Source organism: Dicentrarchus labrax, unplaced genomic scaffold, assembly GCF_905237075.1.
Source record: "Dicentrarchus labrax unplaced genomic scaffold, dlabrax2021, whole genome shotgun sequence".
Taxonomy (NCBI): Eukaryota; Metazoa; Chordata; class Actinopteri; family Moronidae; genus Dicentrarchus; species Dicentrarchus labrax.
This window is the reverse complement of record NW_026136703.1, coordinates 3,621,520-3,646,549: the sequence shown is the minus strand read 5'-3', so window position 1 is coordinate 3,646,549 and position 25,030 is coordinate 3,621,520. Positions and strand designations below refer to the sequence as shown.

General features: G+C 41.1%; 4 protein-coding genes across 5 annotated transcripts in view; 2 read left to right on the top strand and 2 right to left on the bottom strand.

The window, feature by feature from the left end:
- Positions 1 to 525: 525 nt before the first annotated feature.
- Positions 526 to 3,253, bottom strand: gdf7 (growth differentiation factor 7). Its single transcript, XM_051396212.1, has 2 exons — positions 3,034 to 3,253; positions 526 to 1,538 (listed from the first exon to the last, which is right to left on the bottom strand). The coding sequence occupies exons 1-2, from the start codon at positions 3,251 to 3,253 to the stop codon at positions 592 to 594; spliced, it is 1,167 nt and encodes a 388-aa protein (XP_051252172.1). The 3' UTR covers positions 526 to 591.
- Positions 3,254 to 4,959: 1,706 nt separating this feature from the next.
- Positions 4,960 to 8,476, bottom strand: alkbh1 (alkB homolog 1, histone H2A dioxygenase). Its single transcript, XM_051396295.1, has 6 exons — positions 8,203 to 8,476; positions 7,553 to 7,661; positions 7,077 to 7,239; positions 6,846 to 6,936; positions 6,187 to 6,380; positions 4,960 to 6,083 (listed from the first exon to the last, which is right to left on the bottom strand). The coding sequence occupies exons 1-6, from the start codon at positions 8,338 to 8,340 to the stop codon at positions 5,630 to 5,632; spliced, it is 1,149 nt and encodes a 382-aa protein (XP_051252255.1). The 5' UTR covers positions 8,341 to 8,476; the 3' UTR covers positions 4,960 to 5,629.
- A 2-nt stretch (positions 8,477 to 8,478) lies between these two features.
- Positions 8,479 to 11,678, top strand: slirp (SRA stem-loop interacting RNA binding protein). The gene is made up of 4 exons (XM_051396303.1): positions 8,479 to 8,635; positions 9,536 to 9,594; positions 10,064 to 10,171; positions 11,211 to 11,678. Exons 1-4 carry the CDS (start codon positions 8,569 to 8,571, stop codon positions 11,274 to 11,276), a joined length of 300 nt encoding a protein of 99 aa, XP_051252263.1. The 5' UTR covers positions 8,479 to 8,568; the 3' UTR covers positions 11,277 to 11,678.
- A 1,739-nt stretch (positions 11,679 to 13,417) lies between these two features.
- Positions 13,418 to 25,030, top strand: part of adck1 (aarF domain containing kinase 1) — an 84,551-nt gene continuing 72,938 nt past the window's right edge. Inside the window, exons 1-3 of one of the 2 annotated variants that reach the window (XM_051396291.1) lie at positions 13,418 to 13,686; positions 15,826 to 15,965; positions 17,110 to 17,193. In XM_051396291.1, coding sequence (XP_051252251.1) covers positions 15,834 to 15,965; positions 17,110 to 17,193 — 216 coding nt within the window. In that variant the 5' untranslated portion in view covers positions 13,418 to 13,686; positions 15,826 to 15,833. The remainder of the gene's footprint in view (positions 13,687 to 15,825; positions 15,966 to 17,109; positions 17,194 to 25,030) is intronic. The other variant, XM_051396290.1, reaches the window with a different exon arrangement.

The window sequence follows — 25,030 nt, the reverse complement described above, 5'->3', positions numbered from 1 at the left end:
CTGACACCAAACACCAGACAAAATATTCTGGTGAAGAAATTTTAACATTAAGTAGCAAAAGTGCCTCTACTTTTCTCAAGAGTTGTTATAGACCAAACAGCTGAGAGGAGAGTCAATAGTGGACACAAACATGATGCCAAATTGATGTTCCGTGTCTGGGACAGTCAACTGCGGAATAACATGTTCACCATAACAACTGTATGAGCTCATAATATGCCAATGTTGTCTTTTCAGCTTGTTCTGCTGTCCCCAATGTGACAGTATAAAGTAATGGAAAAAAATAAAAGGTATGATTGGGGGGGGGGGGAGTTGAAACACAATCAAACTTTTTAGAAAAGCAACCTGACGTCATGCTGCAGTGGTGGTCAAGTAAACTAGAGAGTAAATGAAGAGAGGGAGCTGGGGAAGCCAGAAAGCCGGTTAATCAGAGAAATAAAACGATAGTGCCGCAACACCTGATTTGGTGTAATTTGATCTTAGTTCAGTCAAAGTAAGACCATTAAATAAGAAAAAACATGGTAAGAGTAGTAAAGTATTAAATGAATGTTGGAAGGACATTCACATGTGTTTGTTCAACCAGCGTTCTTGGTGCTACCGGCATCCACAGCTCTCCACCACCATGTCCTCGTACTGCTTATAGACCACATTGTTGCCTGAGTCAATGTAGAGGATGCTGATGGGACTGAGCTTGGAGGGGACGCAGCAGCTAGGCGGACTGATATCTGGGTCCATGGAGTTCAAAAGAGTCTGGATGACGGCGTGGTTGGTGGGCTCCAGGTGGGAGCGCAGGGGGAAGCCACAAACCCCATCGCAGTGGTGCGCCTCGTAGTCCAGTGGGGCAATGATCCAGTCGTCCCAGCCCAGACCTTTAAAGTTCACATGGAGGGGTTTACGGCTGCAGCGGTTCCTCCTGTGTCCAGTTTTCCCTCCAGTACCTCCCCCTGTCCCACCAAATGACCGTTTGGACAAGGCTCTTTGGCGATGCTTCCGGTGCATCTTTTCAGCTTTTGGAATAGGTTTGAGAGGCTTAGAGAGACGAAATCCACCTCCCTCATTCTTCATCTTCTCCATCATCTCTTTGAACAGATTGTCGTTGGGGCCAGCGTGCGAGAAAGCCACCAGCAAAGCTCTCTCCTGTGGCAGCCGAGCGTGGCGACCCAGCCCCAGGAGCAGCGGGTCAGCCGCCTCATGTGTCAGCTCAGACAGGGCCAGGAGGTGGAAGCAGGCCTGCGTTGGTTCTGTGGGATTCCTTTGACGAGCCTTCATGCTGGACCAGACATCAAACACCTCCCACCTGGGCAGACCGCCATCCAGAACCTCCACAGTTCTGGAGTCCAGGAGCTGTCGATCAGACGCGCCCTTGGGAGAGCAAGAGTACAGACGGATGTTGTAAAGGTTTCCTCCGGTTGTTAGGACAGACAGGAGGTCTACCGCAGGCTTCCTCAGGATTCTGAGCTCCGCCTCCACCAGCTCATCCATCCTGGGCAGGCTGGACAGGTCAAAGATGTAACGCTGACCGCTCTCCCAAGATGGAAGATCTGTTGATGAAGAGGGAAGCACAGAGATCAGGGCCGTACGGATTTTAGAATGACATTTTCCCCCAAAGACACCCCAAAATCTATAAACTTTTCGATTTCTCTTTTTTATTTATTCATTTATTTGATCAATCTGATGGTCTGAATCTCATTTTGAAACCATGCAACCCCTCCATTTTGACTTTTTTGTCAGTAGTGCTGGGCAGTACGACCAACAATTTCTATCACAGTATTTTTTAAGATTCTATTGTTTCATGGTGTATAACATTATTTTTATTTGTTTATGTATTTAATTTGTATGTTTGTAATTATTTGTAAGTATACAGAAACAAATGAGTTACAGCAGTTGTTTCAGCTCTTCATCATTATGGTGGAATATCATATCATATGGGGAATTAAAACCGGTATACTGGTTCAGGCCTATAATATCATTAGTTTTGGCAAAACTGTATAATTTAAAATGTATAATAAGACATGGAAATTAACAAATCTTTGCAACAGCCGCTTTGGGAACCCATGGCTTCTGTATTTTCAGAGCTATATTAGAGTCTACATTTGACTTTTTCAGACAACATTCAGACATGACTGAGCTAAAAGTAAAAGTAAAGTGCTTTAACATGTTTATTGCAAAGAGTCAATCAATCGATTAGTCAATTAATCAATAACAAATGTATAATTGATTAAGTCAGAGCATTATATTATATCATTGCAAACTGAATGTATTTGGGTTCTGGACTGTGAAAGCATAAGCAATTTGAAAATGTAGCTAAAGCTGTGGATACCTTTGATGGACACTTTCTACCATTTTCTGGTGTTTTTATAAACTAAACAGTTGAAAAATTAACTGAAAACAAATTGTATCACAAGAGAGTTAAAATCAGTGATCTAATTCAATATAACTGATCATCTGATAACTTGCGTCCACAGTGTGCCAACCTATCTAATGTGACGGATATTACTGTTTGTCAGAAGTAGACACAATCAGAAGGAACACTGGTCCTAAATGCTCACTTCATGACAGTTTATACTGCACCCACATGCATTTGCAGATGTTTATGTGATATTTACCATAAACACAGTATATGTGCAGGATGCTTAGCCAAGTCCCCACATACAGAGTGGAACCACTGTTTGGTTTTGTTCTGTTTTACTTTTTATTTTTTGTCCATAAAAATGTCTATGTTTAACTGGATCTATAATCTTTGTTTTGAATGTGTTAATAATGAATAAACTCTATAGTTTATAGAGTCATTTTTATTTGTGTATTGTCTGAATATTGTTTTATGTCTAGAAAATAAAATAAATAAATACAAATAAAAAAAATCAAATTTGTGATTTTGACATGAAAAAAATGTATCTAGCTGTAATTATTAACAATATAACTTACTTAGCATTACTCCACTTTTACTCACATCAATTATTAGAGAAACAAAAGCAGCAGCTTCCTTTTAAAATCAAAAACAAAGACTGAAGAAAAGAATTTCAGTAGTCCTCGAACCTTTTCCCTGGTCCACAAAACTTGTCACCGTGTTTGCAAACCCCGCACCGCGTGAAACGTTCATGTCTCTGCGCTGAAGTTTGGACAGTGTTCGGTATAGAAACACCATGTAGTCGTGGAGAACCACCGTGTCGTTCACGGGCCGGTCTCTCCTCCCCACACTGGGGTCGGTGCGCCGCAGAGAGCCGGAGCGCAGGGCTCCGGTCCGGGTCCACTCCATCCCCACACAGAGAGCCACCCAGAGCAGAGCCAGCACAGCCCGATCCATCTGATGAGGACAGCTGAGGGGGAATAAAGAGGATGGAGAGACAGAAAACCCCCTCGACTCTTTATTCGTTGGATGACATCACCCTTAATCTCATTTACTTCATCTGTACCTGTGCAGGTGTGCGCGTGTGCGGGTGTGCGCGTGTGCGGGTGCACAGCGTCCCCCGCCAGAGAGACACCAGACTAGTGCTGTGAGCTATAGTGGGATTCAGACTGTGTGGTCCTCTGTCACTTTCATCCTAATTAATAATATTCATTTATGAGTTGAATAGAAATTCACATTCGTAAATTGTATTGGAATGTTAATTTCTATTCAACTGTTAACTAAACACTTCACAGGTTTCTACAGAAAGAAATGAAGAAAAAGAAAGAAAAGAAAAAAGCTCGTCATCATTATTATAATATAATGGATGGAGCTGTTTGTCAGCAGAATGCTGCGCGGGAAGTTGCGCGTAATTACGCAGGAAAACTCTCTATAGCTCAAGTATAAATGTTCCTTTCACTGTGCTCTCAAGCTTTTAAAGTACACACACCACAAAGAGAACAACGGATCAGTTATACAGGTATTCTTCTTATTGCAACATGTTTTCACACTGTAAAGCCAGAGAAGTTCATTTAACTCAAAACATTGCTTAGTAAAAAGTAAAATTAATTCAATTTAGTATTTTTATTTGTATTGTTAAATAACTAGTAAAAATGACTAAGTAAGAATGTTTTTTAACTTTAAAAAAAAAAAAAAAGAATTCCACCATTTTAAACGTTAAAATAACTCGCATTACAGTGCACGTTGTCACAAGATATTTGTTCATGTTACTACGACATAAAAAACTTTTCTTGTTACAACATGAATGGAATACCATGAAATGTTTCATGTTATAACGTGATAACTTTATTGTTATAACATAAAAGCTTTCACGTTATAACAAGAGAAATGGTATATTGTCATATCATGGAGCTTTCAGTCCCCCTCCTGCTGACCAAGGAGAAAGGACACTACCTCACGAGGATTGCACTCATTCTTCTTTCTGAACAGCCACATGCATTTAAAAACCCTCTTCAGAGTAGGCCTACATGCTCAATAACAACACAATCTCACATGTCTCAATGAAGTAAAACTTAATTCAGTCATGTAAATGAGCCTCATTCCTCAATGTATCCGTTCTCAGCAGGTTGCTCATTCAGACATGAGTTATGCAGATATGTACATAAAAACTATTAAATCTTGTACCAATAACCAAAAAGCCATAAAACCCTAAGTACGTTGTGTGTAATATGTGTTGCATGTAAAGTATGTATATAAATACATTTATTTCCTTAATATTGGTCTTTATTTTTCTCACTTGCATTCCCTCTGGCACGTCTGATGTTAAATGTTTTTTGCCAAATTGTGTGATATGTGCAGTTTGTTTAATACAGAGAAAGAGAAAGGATAAAAACAGCAGTGCATGGCCAACAGTCTGTTCAACTGTGCTCAGGTCTCCTCTTAACACAGTGACAGTAACCTCTTTGTTTCATTTCATTACCATATATCAATATTTGATTTGAAACTTTTTAACAGATAGTTCCTGTCTAATAGATCTTGGGTCTTACTTTTGCAGTTTCTATCAGTAATAATAACATTGTACCCACTTGGTTAGTAACTGAATCGCAAAACATGAACAGATTTTATAAACCACTTTATTTGAAGGTCAAATGAAGATGAAAGTGAGTATCTGAAATAACTAATATTCCCTCATTGCATAGTGTGTTCCATAGACACTATGCACTATACCTGTAACACATGTAACATACAGAAGGTTGTTTTTAAGAATAAAAGAAAAAAAAGATCCATGGCAAGAAAATGTTTTTAACGACAAACCATCAATTACTCTGGATTTAGACTTCCAGCTTTAATTTGAGTATAAAGGTAGCCATTGTTATAAACAGTCTTTCAATTTGAATAACTTTATCATGACAAATTCTTTGTAACCAATGACTGTGTGGAGTCTCTGACCTCAGGGCATCTTTCAGTGTCTTGCATTTTGTGAGGCAGTTTTCCATCAGTCTGCTCTTCAGCAGTGAAACAGAATCAATTGGATTGAAGTAATCAACATTTCACTGGCTGTATGTTTAGGACCTTTTCTGTGCATGTGGTGCAGTCTGAACTTATGTCCTGACTCATTAGGATAATGTGTTTGTGACCTTCCTGTTCTCAGTAAGCAGGCAGCTTGTATGGACAAATGTTACCACTGACCCAGCCTAACTATCAACAACACATCGGACTGAGTGGCTTCTGCTTTTTAGCCATGTACCAGATGCAGCATCATGTCTCTGAGTCAGTGTGCTCTTTTCATGTCTTTACAGTATCAGCAGAGTCACAGCTGCTACTCCTCTTCCTTTTCCCGCTGTCTCCACCTGCTGCTTCGTCGTGGTACCCCACTGTCTGGCCTGCATCCATCCTTTGCTGAGAAGAGGGGGTTTCTGGGAAGCTCTGCCCAGGCCCCAACACCTGTCTCACAGTCACATTCACTCTGGAGCTCTGGATGTACCTGGAGCACACCGCCCAGTCTTCCTCTGACACCGGCTCCACCACAGAGCAGTCCTGCAGGGACGAGGCCGGGGCGCACCCTTCCTTCTCTAAAGCTGCGAGTCCCTGGGGTGCTGGAAGGATGCGTGGGACGGCGTGGTAAAGGAGGCGGCTCTGTCCCGACATCACCATCATGTCCCCACTGTGCATGTACATAGCAGTGGGGGGGTCTTGTCTGCAGACGCCTCCCAGGAGGAAGATGGACGACTGCCCGAAACTACCAGAAAAGACAACAAGATACACAGTGAATGAAGTCTTTCTTTCCCATAGTGCAGCAGTCCTCTCAGCCATGTTTACTGTAAGACTTTCCCCGCTCTCACCTGAATGACAGCAGCGGACGGCTGTGGTCTAGTTCAGATTCATCCACGTGGATTCCCAGAGACGAATCCGATTGGTAGTAGTTGAGGATTCCAGCTTCTGCCTTGAACCCGGGGAACCCACAGGCGGAGGCTATTTGGAGGGACAGCAAGTGCAGATCGGCTGGGAAAGGAGTGTAATGGTTGGCAGAGTAAGTCTGTGAATGGAACAACAACAAAGGAGACATTTGGACTGTTACAGAGAAGAAGAAAAGCCACGAGATGTCAAATGTTGAATAACACAAAGTTTTTCAAAATAAAAGCCTAATCTCACAAACTGTAAATAGACTAAAAGAAAACTTACATTTGGCAAAAGAGGTACACAGTTTGTGTCTAAATTCTCCTGATGGCCCCTATATGGGAATCAAAGAGGAATTTTACAGTTTTGCCACTGCGTAGGAGTGAGGGGGGTGGTATCACTTGAAAGTGTGATGTCAGTGCATACCCTCAGGGGTCAGAGGATTTCAAATCATCATAAGAAAGAATAAAATGAGTTGAGAAATGTGAAAGAATTAGCACTGTGTGATAACGGTAATATAGGTATTCATATCTGCATTTATAACTCTACATCAACTGAATCCTTCATACAGGATCCTCCACGCACAGCAGGATGTGTTGCTTACCTTGGTATTCCAGTTGTAATGGTAGCCCAGAGTGACCCAGCGCAGCCTCTCCAGAAGAGTCTTTGGTTGACTCTTTCCAGAGGGAGGACGACTGCGGAGGGATCAAACACAGAGCACACAGCTGATTTTATCTTAAATTTGTGTGTCTCCACAGATTCTCTGTGTAAACTAATCCCAGGACATTTCACAGTGAGAGGAATCATCAGAGGGCAGGAGCACCACTAGACTCACCTGAGGCTATGCACACTCTTGCCCCAGATGTCCTGGGTCTCAGAGGGAGACATGTGCATGTCCAGGTTGCAGACGTTGGGCTTCTGAGGGTAGGTCTTCAGACACTGTCTGACCCAGGAGGGTTGGGAGCCTAGCAGGAACGGGTTGGAGATGAAGATGAATCCTAAACAACACACAACAGAACAGCGTTGGGTCATAGGCGAAGAAAGTCCCCCCCCCAGTCAAAAATCACATGTCTGGAGGGGATCTTTAAGATGAAAGCCACTGTTACACTTTATAACAATGGGTTATATGGGTTGGAGAATCTATGACAAGGGGCAGCAGCAGGATCCTGGTGGAACAGCATCTTACTGAAACTATTTAAGTTGCCCTCCCTTTCATGTGTCATTGTCTTTATTTTGCTCCCAGTTGTCACTCTTAAGTAAATACTGAATGTAGTGTTGATGACTCTCTCTCTCCATCTGTCCTGTGTTTACCTGGGTAGCCCTGCAGGCCGCAGGCCCTCCAGTCTCTGACAGGCTTTAATCCAACCCTTGCAGCGTCCACATCACTCACTGCAGCAAGGTCCAGTTTAGCTGGTACTATCTATCAATCACACAGACGCACACAAAGGAACATCACTCATTTGTAGACATATTAACCAGAATAATAGAGAGCCTGAAATCTAATGCAACAAGTTCTTATTTTAAGGAACTTAAAGGTCCAGTGTTTAGGATTTAGTGGCATCTAGTGGTGAAGTTGTAGATTGCAGCCATATGAATACAGCGCAGCCTTCCACACTACTGTAGGATTCACTACAGCGGCTGTGAAGAAAACAAACGGCCCTATCTAGAGTCAGGTTTGTACCCTCTAGGCTACTGTACCTCCTAACTCCTCATGAATGACACGCTTCCTTCCCTATCTCCTGTATCCTATCTCCTTTATCCTATCTCCTCGTCTGAAGAGGACAGGTGAGGAAAAAACCTTTCAAATAAAGAATTACAGCATTTTGGTTATAACTGTGGGACATATGTGTACATGTCATACAGTGCCTCCTCTTCATCAGGTCTGATTCTGACTACTATCAGTTTGTAACTTTACTAAATCACTCATGTGTCTCTCACTCTTGGCCTGACATTTCTCTCACCTTGTCACTTGGTACACGTTTAGAGAAGTCAATGACATCGCTGAAATCCGGCGGAGGGTTTCTTCTCCTGTAGGACTTGAATATTTTTCGAAATGCATCTTCACCATTCTCCACCATGGAGGCTGCCATCTTGGCCATTACGCAAGTGACCTTTAAACTCAAGCCCGCTTCCGGTACTCCAGAGCTTTTCCGACTGAATTATTTTAGCAAACTAAAACATTATAGACTCATTTAATTTTTAAAAGCAGTGAATACGTAGAGGAACTGGCCCTAAAGTGTTCCACATATTATTCTGTCACATATCTGTACCAGTTGGCGTCACGTGATTCTGCGTCATAGGTCAGAGTGGCATACCAAAAAGGAAAAATGGCGGCGTCGATGAAGAAGTCTTTCGAGGTCTTCGTGTCTAAAGTACCGTGGACTGTAGCCAGCAGTAAGTGAATTCAATTGTTCATATTATCACACATATATATATATATATATATATATATAGTGTCAGCAAGGTATTCTCCGGTAGCCACTCACTTCCTTCTGTACATCGTTAATGTAAGGCGTTATGTCTGTTCTGTTACCCCCACTGACACACGGTCACCGCTGAGCTACCGGACAGCCTCTGCGTGTGAAGACATGGTGGAACCTGATAAATGGGATTAAAAGAGCAATTTAGCAGAGAGAGATTCAGTTGCCAGTTTATCCATATTAAAGCACTTAAATCAAAAACGCACGGCGTTGTATTGGTAGGTGTAGTTTTAGCTTGGTATACCTAATAAACTGTAAACTTAGTGTCTACATAAGCCAGTGGTTGGTTCCCAGCCTTTTTCCATAAGGGACCCGTTTTATCATTGAAACATTGAATTGAATTGCAGTAACAGTACAGAACAACTGGTAGTTTGTGTAAAATGAGTGACTGGATTAATTTAGTGAATTTTGCAGATGATAGGCGTATGTCTGTTCCCTTGTATCCCCTGGTCCTTTGACTTCATACGCGGTGGGGGTAAATAAAAGGAAACGAGACACACCAGTGTACAAGTGTAAATGCTCAGAACGGCGTAGGCTTGACATAGAACCAGAGTCCAACTATAAACCAGCCTTTACTCGGTGCTACTGGCCACAGCATTGTAAATCACAGCGCACTCTGCTGGTTAAACTTTGCAGTGACACCAATATATTACCAAAAGCCCTTCTTTCTGCCCTGTGTTCCAGGAACAAAACAGTTTTCATATTGGTGAAGATACAGATATTTCTGTGATAGGGCTGTCATTCTTGTGGAGTCAAAAGTTGGAGTGGAACTCAAGGTCTGTTTGAGGACTAAATGTTGCTGTTTGTTTTTCAGAGCAGATGAGGGAGTACTTTGGACAGTTTGGCACAGTGAAGTTTTGTCGTCTACCATTTGTAAGTTGTCACAGCATTACAATGACTCATTCTACAGTTTATACATTTCCCTATCTATCTATCTATCTATCTATCTATCACAAAAAGTTAGGGATATTTCACTTTCGGGTGAAATTTATGGAAAATGTAAAAAGTTGATGCTACAGCTATTAAATCATGAAAGTAGGGCATTTAAGTAGAAGGTCAAATTAAGATCACCTGGAAAGGTTATAGTGCATTTTATGTACATTCTGAAATTTCATCCGAAAGCCAAATATCCCTAACTTTTTGTGAGTAGTGTATATGCACCAAAGTTATTATAGTTAACTAGAACTAAACTAAGACTGTGAACATTTTAGTTCATTGAAATACAAACTGAAACAATCAACAACCACATATGGTTTTATTGTTGCCAAACCTGCAAGCTGTGTCTGGATCTGCTTCTGTGTGACTGTGTGACTGTGTGACTGTGCGCTGTGTGTTACACCAGGACAAAGACACCGGCTTCCACAAAGGATTTGGCTGGGTCGCATTCCAATCAGAGGAAGAAATGAACAACGTGCTTCAGAAAGACACACACATGCTGGAGGGAGCCAAGGTAAAAGGAAAACCATCTCCATCACCAAGCGAGGTCTTGTGGGTATTGGAGTCTTTATTAACATAACACAGCAGCTTAGATTGCTGTAGTTTGTTTAAAACAGAACCATAAAGCCATAACCAGGATCTGACCATTTACCACATAGTAAATGTGCTCATCAGTTTCATTGTCTCATTGTTATTTCAGGGATGCACAATAATTATAGGGGCAAATAAATAATCGGTCGATAATGGGGAAATTTATATTATGAATTATCTGGGTAATTAAATTACAGCCAATTACTTATTGATTCATAATTTCTTTTTCATTATGCAAAACATTTGATAGCCTTTATGTTCTATAAAAGCCAACGTATGTCTAAAAATGTTGATGAAAAAATAAATGACTGAAGAGTCCGAACTGTTTATGTAAACAACAGTGATATCGATTAGATTTGGATTAACGGAGCTATGAATATTAAAGCATCCATCTTTGCTCACTTCATCTCAGCCTTTCTTACCATCAGGTGTGTAAAAATGCAGGTTATTAATTTCTTTTTATAATACAAAAAATAGTAATTATCTGTCAGCCATGAGAAGCAGGTAATTATGGATTATTGGATTGGCTGAAAAAAAATCCATGTTGTGCATCTCTACTGAAGAGTTGAATTTTTATGAACACATCTTTTACTGATATTTGTCTTTTTCTGCAATGTGTATTTATTGCCCCTTCCTATTGTATAGTTAACCTCTTTTCATGTCCACTATCCCCCTTTTCTATTTTTCATGTATTGTATTCATTTTATTACTCTCTTTTTTAATAGCAAAAAATAGCATTATTGCTATCATTATTCAGTGTCCACAACTGTCAAATAAATGCACTCATATGCCAAATTCTGCAGATTCAGTTAACGTTAACATATTAGCAGATTGAAAGATGAATAAAATGCATGCTTAAACATGTTTTTCCCCCTAGCCCTCAAAATTACACGAGGCACAACCTAAATACATTGATATTCTCTATGTATTATTTCCTGATCTTTTCCCTTGTTTGTTTTCAGCTCACTGTTGTCACAAACAAACGTCCGCTTTGGCAGAAGAACGACAAAAACGATGACTATAACTGAAGGCTGGCTGCGATGGACAGACGTGCTGTAGTTATTCTCAGGCACCGTTTCACTAAGACTGCATTTTTGTTCTTGCTTTCTCAGCTGCTTGAAATTGAAATTCTTTTGAGGACCATAAGAAACCTTTGAGCGGTACACATGAGTTGGTGTATCTATTTCCATTCTAAAGTCTCTGTAAGACCCCAGAGTGTTCTTCCTTTTGGACACCTTCAGTGAATTTGTGCCTGAGAGTTATTGTCATTGTTGTACTGATTTGTCTAGTAGTAATGTCTTTATTTATTGGCACCGGTAGTGTTATACTTCCTGTAACACCATCTCCAGCACATAGTAATGACCACTTGTATGGTTTGTGAAACATCACTGGTTTGCAGTTCATGGCAATAAAAACAGTGTTTAATTCCATTGTGCGTTGTGTTGTTGAACGCTTTTATATGTAATGTCATTTTATCTTGTGGTTTTAATACTTTTACTTGAGTAAAAGATCTGAGTAGTGACGGAATGTAATGAAGTGTACAAATTCTTGGTATTTGTTCTTTACTTGAGTATTTCTAGTACATCTCAGAGGCAAGTATAATACTTTTTAATCAACTACATTTGTCTGACAGTTACTGGGTACTTTCGGTTTATAATTTTTCAAACAGTTCCTGTCCAGTAACCTTAACCCTCTTGGATTAGTTGGAAAATGCATGGTCACAAGTAAGCGACAGTAACCCTCGGGTACCGGGGGCAATAAACTCCTGCTGGTTACCTTGCACATATTGAAACCAAACTGAAATCCAAAGTCAAGCTGTCAGTTTTAGCATTTTTCTCAGGTTCTCTGATGATGCCCACTGGGTTAGCTGTTAAGGTGATGGTTCAGCCTCAGTATCTTCATATATGAAATACAACTCTGCAAAAAAAAATTAAGAGAGCACTGCAAACCAGTTTCTCTGGTTTTACTATTTATAGGTATTTGTTTGAGTAAAATGAACTTTTTGTTTTATTCTATAAACTGACAAGATTTCTCCCAAATAAAAATATTGTCATTTAGAGAATTTATTTGCAGAAAATGACAACTGGTCAAAACAACAAGATGTAGTGTTTTCAAACGTCAAATAATGCAAAGAAAACAAATTCATAATAATTTCTAAACACAATACTAATGATTTAACTTTAGAGTCCATGGTATCAGAATCAATATGTGGTGGAATAACCCTGAGTTTCAATCACAGCTTTTATGCATCTTGACTTGCTCTCCACCAGTCTTTCACATTGCTGTTGGGGGACTTTATGCCATTCCTGGTGCAAAAATTCAAGCAGCTCGCTTTGTTTGATGCCTTGTGATCATCCATCTTCCTCTTGATCACATTCCAGAGGTTTTCAATGGGGTTCAGGTCTGGAGATTGAGCTGACCATGACAGGGTCTTGATCTGGCGGTTCTTCATCCACACCTTGATTGACCTGGCTGTGTGGCATGGAGCATTGTCCCGCTGGAAAAAACAATCCTCAGTGTTGGGGAACATTGTCAGAGCAGAAGGAGGCAAGTTTTTTTCCACTTTAACCTTGTACCTGGCTTCATTCATGAGTCCTTCACAAAGACTGCCCGATTCCAGCCTTGCTGAAGCACCCCGAGATCATCACCGATCCTCCACCAAATTTTCACAGAAATTATCATAGAAGTTAAACCCTGTAAAAAAAAAAAAAAATGTCTGTCGATTTTATGGTGAAAAACTGTCAAATCATGACAGTAAAAGACTGTAAACTCTAAATAGGTTAACTGCAGTTTGTGTAAGGGTAAAACACTGTCATATCTTATGGCAAAACTATTATTTCTACAGCACTGTAAAGTAGTTTTTTATATCACAGACTGTAGATTGCACAGAAATCACCATACAATTGTATTTATACGGTGAAATATGGAATAAAACTACAACAGTAATGTCCTTTTACCATAATAGTATCGTTTTTATTACAGTAAAGTTTTGTTTTTTTACAGTGTCCATGACATTGGCAAGCATCCGATTGGCATGTCATGAATGAAGCACGGTTGACGTACAGGATGTGGGCGGGGCTAGAAGGCCAACCCGGCCTTCCCGTTGGCCTATAGTTGACCAGTCTATGACGCGTGTCAACAACGTCATTGTGTTGGCCGGAGGTGTAGTTTCAATGTACCATAAACGGCGACAATGAAGGCTCATATACGTGCCATATTAACACACACTCCCGGACATTATTGATGGGCAGCATAAAGGCAACCTCTCTCTGTATCAGAGTACCGTACGAGTGTGGGAGCAACTTGAAATGTAAAATGCCTTCATCTCCTGTAGCACTACGTTAACCAGAATTCTCTGCGCTCACGTGGTGGCCCCTTCCGACTAAGGTCAAAACAAAACCGGTAACTGAAAGACAGACAACGCGTGTGGACACACTGGTAAGACAGCTAGTTGTTGTATAAAGTGTAGTTTGTGACAGTTGACGGTTCAGTGTGTGTGTGTGTGTGTGTGTGTGTGTGTGTGTGTGTGTGTGTGTGTGTGTGTGTGTGTGTGTGTGTGTGTGTGTGTGTGTGTGGCAGTGTGACTGAACACACTCGTTACAAAACGCAGCCAGTCTTTGCGTAACACACAAGTGGTGTTTAGGTAACAGTTAAACGCGCTGTTTTACTAATGAGCTTCAACGTAAACAGCACTAAACCCCTCTCTCCTTCCCCGCAGTCCACATTCACTTTTGGGGAACACGGTTGTGGGAGTGACAGGAGAACTTGCTTTGAGGGTCGTCGTTTATAGGAATTACTGCCACTAGCCGGTTTAGTTGTAAGCCGAATTGAAGAGTGGCTTCTGCTGATGACTAAAATCTATTCTTTTTAATTAAAGTGCATACAAGCGTGTGTGCACAAACAATAAGGCGTTTAATTGCCAAATTTATGAATGCAACATTGCGAATTTGTTGGAGGTATTCCACTGATTTCCTCAGATGAAGTTCAGTTTACCATTCATTGGTAGGACCGCTCAGATAAACTAACCTTGATGATGTCTGACTGATGCTATCAGGATGACCTCAGATAGGCTGCATTACCTACTGGAGGTGTGCAGTTTGAAAGACACCAGCATTTACCAGGCAGGGAAGAGGGCTCGAATAGAAATAAGCTATTGATTTGCATAATGGGAAATGTAGGAGTCAGTGTTTTTGGGGCGGGACTCAAACCCAGGATATCTGTGGGACGCTGCTCTGATTTTCACTTTGTGTCCTGCAACTGGTGGAAACACAATAGCAGGCTGTATCACTGGAGTAACCAGTTGCCACGAAATTGGCACATATTGTTTTATTCACATCTTTCCAACACTGTCAGGTATTACATTTCCAAAGGTAACTGTTCAGACATTTTCACAAAGATGCTGGACAAGAGCCTGTGATCTTAAACAGCAGATGAATCACTGTTGCAGGAACACAGTTTGATATTTACAGTGCTAACAGCGTGTAGGACAGCGTGGCCAGAGGCCTGCAGCAGTGGTGTAGCCAGAAATACTCTGATGGTTGGTCCTTCTTCATATTTTGGTCACACAAGTGTAACAAACACAGTTGTCTCCTAAATAAGACTGCACAATTACACAAAATATTGTCGAAATCGCAATATGGCAATAAGTGCAATATCCAAATCGTGTTTGTACCACGTTGTGCCGTCCTGTTCCTAAAGTTAAATTAGCCTGGTGTTAGATGGCAAGACTTGGCCAAAGCTTCAAGGATCATAACGACCTTGATGTGCGATGTAAGCATTCTTCTTGTCCTTCCTTTTTCCATGCTGGTTAGAGGGACGTCCTCTGCTGTGTGTCGGGCTTCTCACTTTGTGCACGGAGGCCCCCTTGAGGACCTCATCTCTGTGGAGTTTTCTCTTCTGATAGGATAAAGTTGGAACGGGATAGCAGACAATGTTTTCTCTGTTTCCTGCAGAAAGGAGGGACTGGGAGACCCACGTTACTGACTGAACGCTCTGTATCAGTGATGGCTGTCAGTATGTAGAGCTATATAAACACAAATTTAAACAAAAAAAATGAGCTTATAGCACCTTTAACCATATACGACTACAGTTACTTTACACATGGTGCCTGTGGGGGAGATTTGCTGGGCTGGAGCTACCATCGGGGAGGTCATGTCTCGGGTATTGTTTTGACCTTGGACTCATGACCTTAGTATTTCTAAAATCTTGGCTACGGCCCTGGAACTACTCTTATTAGTTTGACTGGAAGTAGTGGTGTTGTTGGTGTGGGGGGGTCCTGGCTTCCTCTGTCCCTTTTTAACATTACAGTGTTGTAAATGATGGGTCTTGAGTAGAGCCCTCATGCTCTTGGCCATAGTGACAGTAATGATAGCCTACCCCTTTTAAAGACCACAGATGTCTGAGATGAATCGGTGCTTGCTTCTCCCTGCATGGATGTGTTCATGATGCTTTCACCAGACCGTGGTCTTGCTCCCCTTGCAGGGCTCTGAGGTTTTCTTTGTCCGATGCATTTCTCTGACCCGTGCAATGACAATTTAGCTGTGATGTGTGTAAAAATGTGCATCCCTCCTCCTGCAGTGCCTCTGATGGCTGGTCGACTCCTCAAAGTCTCCTCTCTGGCCACAGCAGTGTTTGCCTCCTCCGGGTTTTACCTCTACACCAGACAGCTGGACCTCAACGACCTCAGCGTGATCCGCTTTGGACGAGCCGCAGCAGCCGTGAGTTACTGCACTCCTCTGCCCCGAGAGTCTGGATTTGGGGACTGTGGATTTAATGCACCCCCACAGTTTGTTTATTGTCTTCATGCTTTTTACATTTAGTTCGTTTTTGCGCTCAGGGGCGTGTATCATGAAGCAAGATTAATGCTATCTATGGCCCTTTGCTCAGGTTTACAGGTATCATGAAATAGGCTCAGATCACCATAGTAACCTATGCTACACAGCTAACCTGCTCCAGAGCAGGAACACTTCAGAGATCAGCTGATCAGAGCAAAACCGACCAATGTACACCCATTACAATTACATATTAATTGATTTGTCTGTTTTTTAGTGTTTTCACTAGTTTATAATATAAAGTTTCACCATGGGAAATAGGTTACCCATTTATTTTGACTACTAAACTTGCTCCATGGTAAGCCCCCTGGTGCTGTAGATCATTTGAATATATAAGGCTTATTTTTGAATGATCCACAGCACCGGGGGGTTGTTATCCTGTCACTCAGCCCTTTCAGAACCAAGTCATCCCATTCATCCCAGTTGTTACACTTTATAGTAAGGCTCTGAACTTAAAGATCCCCTACAGACATGTATTAAGACACATATACAAAAAGTCTGCTTAGCAATAATGTGTGTCTGTGTGTTTTCCAACATAAAAATTCCACATTAAAATCCTTAAAAAGTCATGTACTCCTTTTACTTAATTAAAACTTCCAGACTCTCTGAACATGCAAATGTTGTTGATTTCTAAAGTTTTGCTGCTGGACACAAGATGTCTCCTCCTTCACTGTAAAGTCCATTCTCAGTGGATTTACACTGGTGGCTTCAAGTTTCTACATCACACTGTACAGGTTGCATACTGGACCAGGACTGACTTCCAAACTATTTGTGATGTCATGCTCATAGGCCCCGCCCCTTAAAATCTGATTTTCAATGAGCACAGAGAAACTTTCCACTTTCAGAAGATCAATATGAAAACATCCTTCTAGTGTCAAACTCTGCACATACATGCCTGCACATACAGGGAACTTATTATTAGTTTATTTGCTTTTGCTCATTTTGTAATTGTTATCAAAGGGTAGTTTTCAAAGTAAAAGTCTACCTCCTAACACAGTTCTTTACACGTCACTGCTCTGTTTGTCTGCAGACGGCGGTCATCAGCTACGACTACCTGACTGCTTTCAAACATGTGGAATACGGCACAGAGGAGTACTGGGCGCTCAAGTCCAAGGTAGGTGAATGCTTCTGGTGTTTTCCATATGGGTGGGGATACTACAGTAAGGTGAAAGGAGTTGTTCACCTTGATGATGAGTTGGAGAACTGCAGTGTTACAGCCCACCGTGGACGTTGCTTCTGTTAAAGCAACATCTGTTAAAAGATAAAAGCAGCATATAGTCAAATCTTAGTTAGTGCAATGGACAGCATGACCGAGGCTTGCTCAGCTGTCACTGGAGCACAGAGCAAGAAGGGGTGGGAAGGGTCAACTGTTTGGCATACATTAGCAGTAAATGAACAGCTCAGATTTGGTGGGAGCGTGCCCGGCAAACAGTAAAAAAAGGCTGCTATCTGAAAGCGGGAAACTAAACTACAAATCAGTGAGATTCAGGATATAAAAGTACTGAGACCTGAACACAGACAGACTTTTTTGGCACTTGTTTCTAGTCGAATCATGTCGAACCAATCAGTTTAGCGCAAAACTTGGCTTGATTTTAGGGAGTAGACGGTCACTGTTTGCATGTGATTAGGGCTTGGCACACCACAGTGCAGCTAAAGCCTCCTATCTTGTGTTCTCTGAAGTGTTTGGTACCCCAAACTGCTTTTGTGTGGTCATGCTGGGTTTTTAAATCCAATCTCCGACCAATAGTCTGTTTTTTGTCACTTGCTCTCTACACACGTACGCCTGCGATGACTATTTTTGATGATACAGGAATCAAACTGCAAACCCAACTGCAGAGTAGCTGATGGTTCTCTTTGGGTTCCTCACCACAGACGACTCCTTTTAAAACTTTCATTTGATCCTGGGGACTGTTATCCAGACACAGTTGTTATTACGCAATACATGCAGACAGTCAGCGGCCTTGATGCATTGACTGTATTTAGTGACATCGAAGGGACATACATGTTGTTTGGACATCAGAGTGCATTATTATTCATCAGTCAAATCCACCGAACAGGATCATATCTGTAGGGCCTGCCAGAAGGATAAATGTACTAACAGTAAATGACAGCTGATATGCATTGAGTGATTTGTGCTCGCGTTGGTTAAAAGGCCACAGCTCAGTCAGGTTCGCTCAGGAGACTGCTGCTGGAAAGGTCAGAGACCACCTGCTCTGACAAAAAGTGCACAGAGAGCTCGGCTGCAGCAAGAGAGCTGCAGTGAACCTTGAAGAGCATGGTTCAGCATGGCTGGCCTTGTGTACGTGATGCACACACACAGACACTCGGTACAGCCCCTTGGGCCGTGCTGGTCAAGCCTGGCTACACGTGCTGATTAGAATTAATGCATGGCGCTGATTTAATACAGAGAGGAGGCTCGCCTCCTAATTATTATGAAGTCATAGAGGTGAGGCGACGGCTCAGTGGCTGCACATTTGTTTAGTGTCTTTATGCTGCAGATTGTTCCTGTAGTCATTTTCTGTCTAAACAGAGGACAGAAAGGAGAAAAAATGTCACAGGGAGGATGATGATTGATGCTGTGATGATGAGTTATGTGTTACACTAACTATTTACATGTGTGATAAGTAATAATCACCTGTTTCATATATGTTTAGGTTACTTTAGAATATATTTTGGGGGAAAAAAAATGTATTAGCCTTTCAGATCGTGGAGAAGATTTGCCGTATTTGCCATCTTTGTTGGCACCAAAATGTCATATATTGCAGTAGGCATGTAACGATACCAGAGATGTAGTAGTCGATACCAAGAAAGTGAAATTTCACTATTCTGGATTTTCTAATAGATGCTTTCTTATTAACCTAATTCACTACTTTTTATTCACAGCTTTTTTAATCTTCTCACCTTGATTTTCTCTTCAGTACTCTTTTCCACCGGCTTGCTCCGCCCTGCCTCTGTCTGTTTCTCTCTCCCTGTGTATGTGTCTCTGTTGACTTTCTTTAGCAGTATAAAGTCGCCCAAAAAACACAACTCACGCTTGGGATCTTTTCACCCTCACTTCCGTTTTAATATCAGCAGGTGAGCCACGTCACATGAGTACATCATAGTATTGGTTCTTGTGACATCCCTATATTGCAGACCGTCTTAATCTGCACTTTCTAGATATCCAGACCACTTCAATATGATTGACATCATGTCACTTTTTTTGTCAACAATTTCCTCAGCTTTGGGATTCACTTTCATCATTACTTTCATTCCCCTCAGTTCCACTCATTTTGTTTCCTCTTTTCCAAACACTGCTTTGTGGTAGGAAATGGGCACACATGCTGGGCATGTCAGATACCAGAAATGTATTAGTTAATACCTTTACCAGTGAAATTCCATGATTCTCGATACCGATTCAATACCATGGTAAAGTTTTGAATGCAGCTCTCTACCGCTGTTTGTCTCGCCTCGGAGCAGGAGCTCAGCCCAGAGTCATTGTTATCGACCTATCATGATCCCCTATCAAAACTGTTTTATTAGAACCTTAATGAAGGTTTATTGCTGGACTGTTGGATTAGATTACATTGATCTAAGTAGACCTTGAACTGGATGGAGTGTATATACACTACTCACAAAAAGTTAGGGATATTCCACTTTCGGGTGAAATTTATGGAAAATGTAAAAAGTTGATGCTACAGTGATATTATATCATGAAAGTAGGGCATTTAAGTAGAGGGTCAAATTAAGATCACCTGGAAAGGTTATAGTGCATTTTATGTACATTCTGAAATTTCATCCGAAAGCCGAATATCCCTAACTTTTTGTGAGTAGTGTATCAGTGCCAGCAACAGGCTTTAAAATGACATAATAGTCAAAGCCTTTGTCTCAGATGAAGTCATCATCTCGGCGCCCTCTAACCTCTAGCTGTGTGTTTGGTTCTTGTCACAAGGGTCACGTTTGACTGCACAGTTAATAAGCTCTTGTTTCTGCATCTCATCTTCCCCGTCGCCCTGTTTGCGTTCAGCTCGTGTTCATCTCGCAGCAGAGCAGTCAGGCTGCTTTCAGCCTCTCGTGAAGAGCTTCACTCAAAAGCCACTTAAGCAGCCAGTCTTCCAGGCTCGTCATCAAAGGCTGCCCTGAGTGAACCGAGGGGCCATTCACAGCCAATTAGACTGTATCACAGAACAAGCACGGGAGCACTCTAAAGTCTGCCAAATGAGTGGAGGAACATGCCCTGCAATGAGAGAACAGATGGACTGCTTTTTGCGCTCTGAAGCTAGCTAAGTTCTGCTTTGATTTCTCTGTGGCTCCACACTACATTAAACTCCTATGTAACATGTGCAGTTAATGCTTGATAACCAGTAAGAACGAGTTCTTGTGTGCTATACAGTTTTAAAAGCCAAGCTCCTCAGCTGTGGTTGTCATTCTGATCTACCTGGAAGTTAACCAGTCCCTGTAGGGTTTATTCAACCTGGATAACTGGACTAAAATGATGAAATAAAACTTAATATCTGTACAGTATTGAACTATATAAAAACTCAAAAACTGTTGATAGATTTTTTTTTGTATAATTCAGTAAAAATCAAAAGCCACTTGTTCCAGTGTGAATAAAATAGCTAGTTGTTTGATGACATATGGTTCAACATTTTACGTGGGTGCCTGCTATAATTGTACCTCGCTGGAAACTACTGTGATGTGTCAAATTTGTGGAAAAGTTGTAGTGATTGGTAGGGCTGGGTATGATTGAAAAATCTTCGGTACTGATACCTTGACTTTGATACTGGTTCCTGAACAATTTTTGTACATTTTATTTTAACATTACGGTATAATTTCTCACTTCAAAGGAGGAAGCTGTTCAAAGACCTGGGCGCAGCTGGAGCAACAGTTTTTACTCTTACTCACTTTATTCAACCTGGATAACTGGACTAAAATGATTAAATAAAACTGAATATCTGTACAGTATTGGACTATATAAAAACTCAGTAACAAAGAAACATGCAAAACAAACAATATGGCAACTAAATGTATAGTCTAATCTATAGAAGAAGATGGGAATGTCTTTGTGCTAAAGACCAGCTACCCCGTGTCTGAATGAGTTTTACTCTGTTGGTATTGAAATTTGCTACCGAATGACAAAACATTTTTCCATTCTCTGTATTATCGATATTATCGTTCAAAGTTCGGTACCCAGCCCCAGTGACTGGACGAAATTGAAAGGTTGCACAGAATTCTCAGATTGGTTGAATTTGTGTAAACTGTTGCAATTGCAACATTGCACCTTCCCGGAGGGACTTGTTAACCATGGTAGCCTGCATCTGGGGAAATGTCTGCCCACATTTTAGGTGGATATAAATGATGATGATAAATGATGGAGTGTATTGGGTTATGCTAGATGGCCACCGGTTTGTATGTAATTGATCAACTCTGCCATTAACCATACAACTTTATAAAGTAACTGTTGATCTACAAATCAGTGCTGGGCTGTCCCTTCTACCATTATCCAGTTTAATGTCAGTGTTCACTGTTTATTAGGGCTGTAAAAAAGCTTGGTACAAGACATTGGTTTTTTTACCCCTTCCTCATTCCGGTAACCAATTTACCATCCTAAAGCCTGTTTTCAGAGTACAAGTTTTACAAAAGTTTTGCGGCACCGGTGTTGTCTATCACCACAGCATGCTCATACCCGGTGAACCATTAAATTTACAAATGGCATACCTGAATACGGTAAGAGCAAGAAAAAATAAACTGGCACCCTCTCACTGCTATAGTGTTTATCGCTATGGATATGTGACCATACTCAAAATCCTCAAAATGCTTGAGACCCATTACACTTCAGTGTCTGCCATGCTGAACTGCAGTGTTTCTACAGTAGCTCAAATGAGACAAACCAAACACTAGCTCTAGATAGGGCCTTATGTGTTTTTTTAGTAAATCAGCCACCGTAGATTCTGCTACTCTTTTCACACAGGTCATCAAAGACATCAGCGGTGTTCAGTTAGTACCAACCTTACCACTAGATGCCACTAAATCCCACACACTCGACCTTTTTAAGTGTTGAAAAATAAATTACAAAAAAAATTTCAGCATTTTTTTTTTTTTTTCACACTGTACCGAAAATGTAACTAACCATGTCCATGAAACCAGGACTTTTGTTGCACCCTTACTCTTTATGTAATTTTCCATTGAACTACAATATTCTGTCTGGACTCAAAACAAGTCACTCTACAACTATTAATTCCTGCTGTCACAAACTGACAAAAAGGTGACATCTTTTCTTATGGATTCTGTTACATTGTGGTACTCATTCAACTAATTATTAACTACTGTTACCGTTCACTCACAGACAAATGCACGTTGGTTCTCCACATCTGTCTGTTTTCCTCCTTTTTGTCTCTCCAGATACCCTCTCCAGTCCTGTGCTCATGGCATCAGATTAAAAGACAAAAGAATGAGAGAAATTAAAATGCATATCAATAGAAACCAAACAAGACCAAAAATATGAGCGAGTGCTGGGTGATAGAGATAGGTTCTTATCTCTGCACTGAATCCTAAGCGCCTTTCTCTTTCACTGTTTTTCTCCCTCCTTCTCTCTCCCTCCTTCTCTCCCCCTCTCTGGGAGTTCAGGTTTCTCCACTCTCAGCATCTCATTACAAGCCATGCCAACAGATGATTGGGGGAATTAAATGTAGCTTACTTAACTTGCATGAATAATGCATGATGGCCCGGCTGAGGCCTATGGGCAAGGTTGGGAGGGTGGTGGTGGAGGTTTGCGTGTCTCAAATATAGAGGTTTAAACGCCCCATGTAAACATGTAGTAAAACGTTATCAACATGCCCCAAATAAAGATGTAGATATGATCTTGATACATTACCTCCTAAATATCCAAATTCAATAATGTCAGCCCTATCTCCAGTTAATTCAGACACAGCCCTTCCAATTGCATACAAAGCAGCATTTTGTTATGGCCTAGGGTAAGTGGCTCAGTTGTTCATTCAGTGCTGTTCATATAACCTGTATGTTTATTGTTAAACAGCATGAACTGCTTCTATAAGCTAGTTAGCTAGCTATGTTCTATATAAAGTTGAGTTGTGTACTTAAATTATCCCAAATGTTTCCAACAATGTTCAAACCCAGAGAGATCCGTTGTTTTATTCAGGTAACGCTGCGTTTCCTCGCTTGCTTCTAGTTACTACCTTTTGATGTGGGTATGTGCTTGGGCTTTCAGATCTGTTTGGGGTCCTGTGTTTACTGATGCCGTAACACATTATTACATTATGATTGACTGTATGTCAGACAGTGAGCAGATACTGTGTGTCCTGTGAGATGAGAAGGAAACAAGATGGCTCACTCGTTAGCTACTTCTTCAGTCAGCTCCAAATAAAATGATGTGTTTATGTTTACTTCTTAGTATTAGCTAAGGCAAGGATCAGCAACATTTACTATGAAAAGCCATTTCTTGCTGCAGATCAAACATACCGGTAATCTAGCAGCGTTGGTGGTGACAGCAAACAAATCTGTCTATGCATTATTACATTCTTTATTTTTCTCCCAGAATTGTCTTTTACTGGATTTGGAATCCATAGCTAGCCTATCTATGGAGACCCAAGACTAGTAGCTACCACTGTTGAGGTTCTGCAAAATATAGAGGGAAAGATGCCAGTTCAGGACATAATGTATGAAGAACACTTTAGTTGACTTTGAGTTTTTCAGAAAAACTGTGTTTCGCTGTAGTGGATGGTCTATGTATGTCTCATCTGTATGCTTCTAGATGTGATGTACATATAAGGCAGAGCACATCTGGTACCTACACTGGGTAAACACAGGATATATCTGATACATCAGAGAGTGAGGCAGGAAGTCACAGAATGTGTAAAAGTTACATAAATAATATTTCACTTGCAATTCCACTCTTTATGGGTTCCTTCTAGTAAATTATGAAATCTGAAATATTAATTATTATTATTATTTATGATGAACTACTTGTCTCGATATTAGTTGTGACTTTCCTGGTGTTGGTTGGATCACTACACCAACATTCCCATCATATATTTACATGTTATGCAGCATCCTCCCCATTGTCTACAAAACCCAGAGTAACACTGATATTTAGTAAATGATGCCCTGATTAACTTGGTAGAACCTCAGTATTTTGGGAAAAGGCTGTGACGGCATAGAAATACATTGAGTCTTTGATTTTGAGGCAAATTGAAAACAGCCTCATGAGGAGACAAGAGTACATTCCAATTCGCAAGGTTATTTTAGGTGATGGGGTAAAAGAGGAGAATGAGGGGGGAGGAGGAGAGGGAGATGATGAAATGGTGACAGCGAGGACAAACAGATACTGATGTCTAATGATCCCCTTGCCTCCTCAGCTGCATGAGAAAAAGGCAGGAGCATAAAGCTGATTTGGGGAAGCAGCCATTTTGAAGGTAGCTTTTCATGGCTGAGATGAAACGGAGAACAAAACAGCGATTCACTCGGCACATCTGCATAGTATCATGCAAATTCTTTTTCAACACTACCCCAAGGTTAGAGATAAAGAGTTGTCTTTTACCCCTTTTACAGTGAATGTGTCTGAGGTTGTCACAGTAATATGAAAGCACCATTGGGGAGGAAATCAAGGGCTCTGCTGATGGTGATTAGTGTCTTCTCACCAGAGGAAAAATCTTTCCTGCATCAGCTGCTGTGACAAAATGTTCTTCTACATTTTTGCATATCCATCATTTAGCTGACTCACTTACCCACAGTGAGTGTGTGAACTGGTTAGAGGGTTCAGTGCCTTCTTAGGGACAAATGAGAAACACTACAGTTGTTGGGATCAAACCTCAGGCTGCCCAGTTCTGTGATTAAAAAAGCAGATGGACATTCACAATCTTAGTGCCTAATTTCATTTAATCTCAATTTTAAAAAACATTTGGGTCTTCAGATTTATGGATAGGATCTCAAGGTGCAGCCACGGCGAGTGCCCA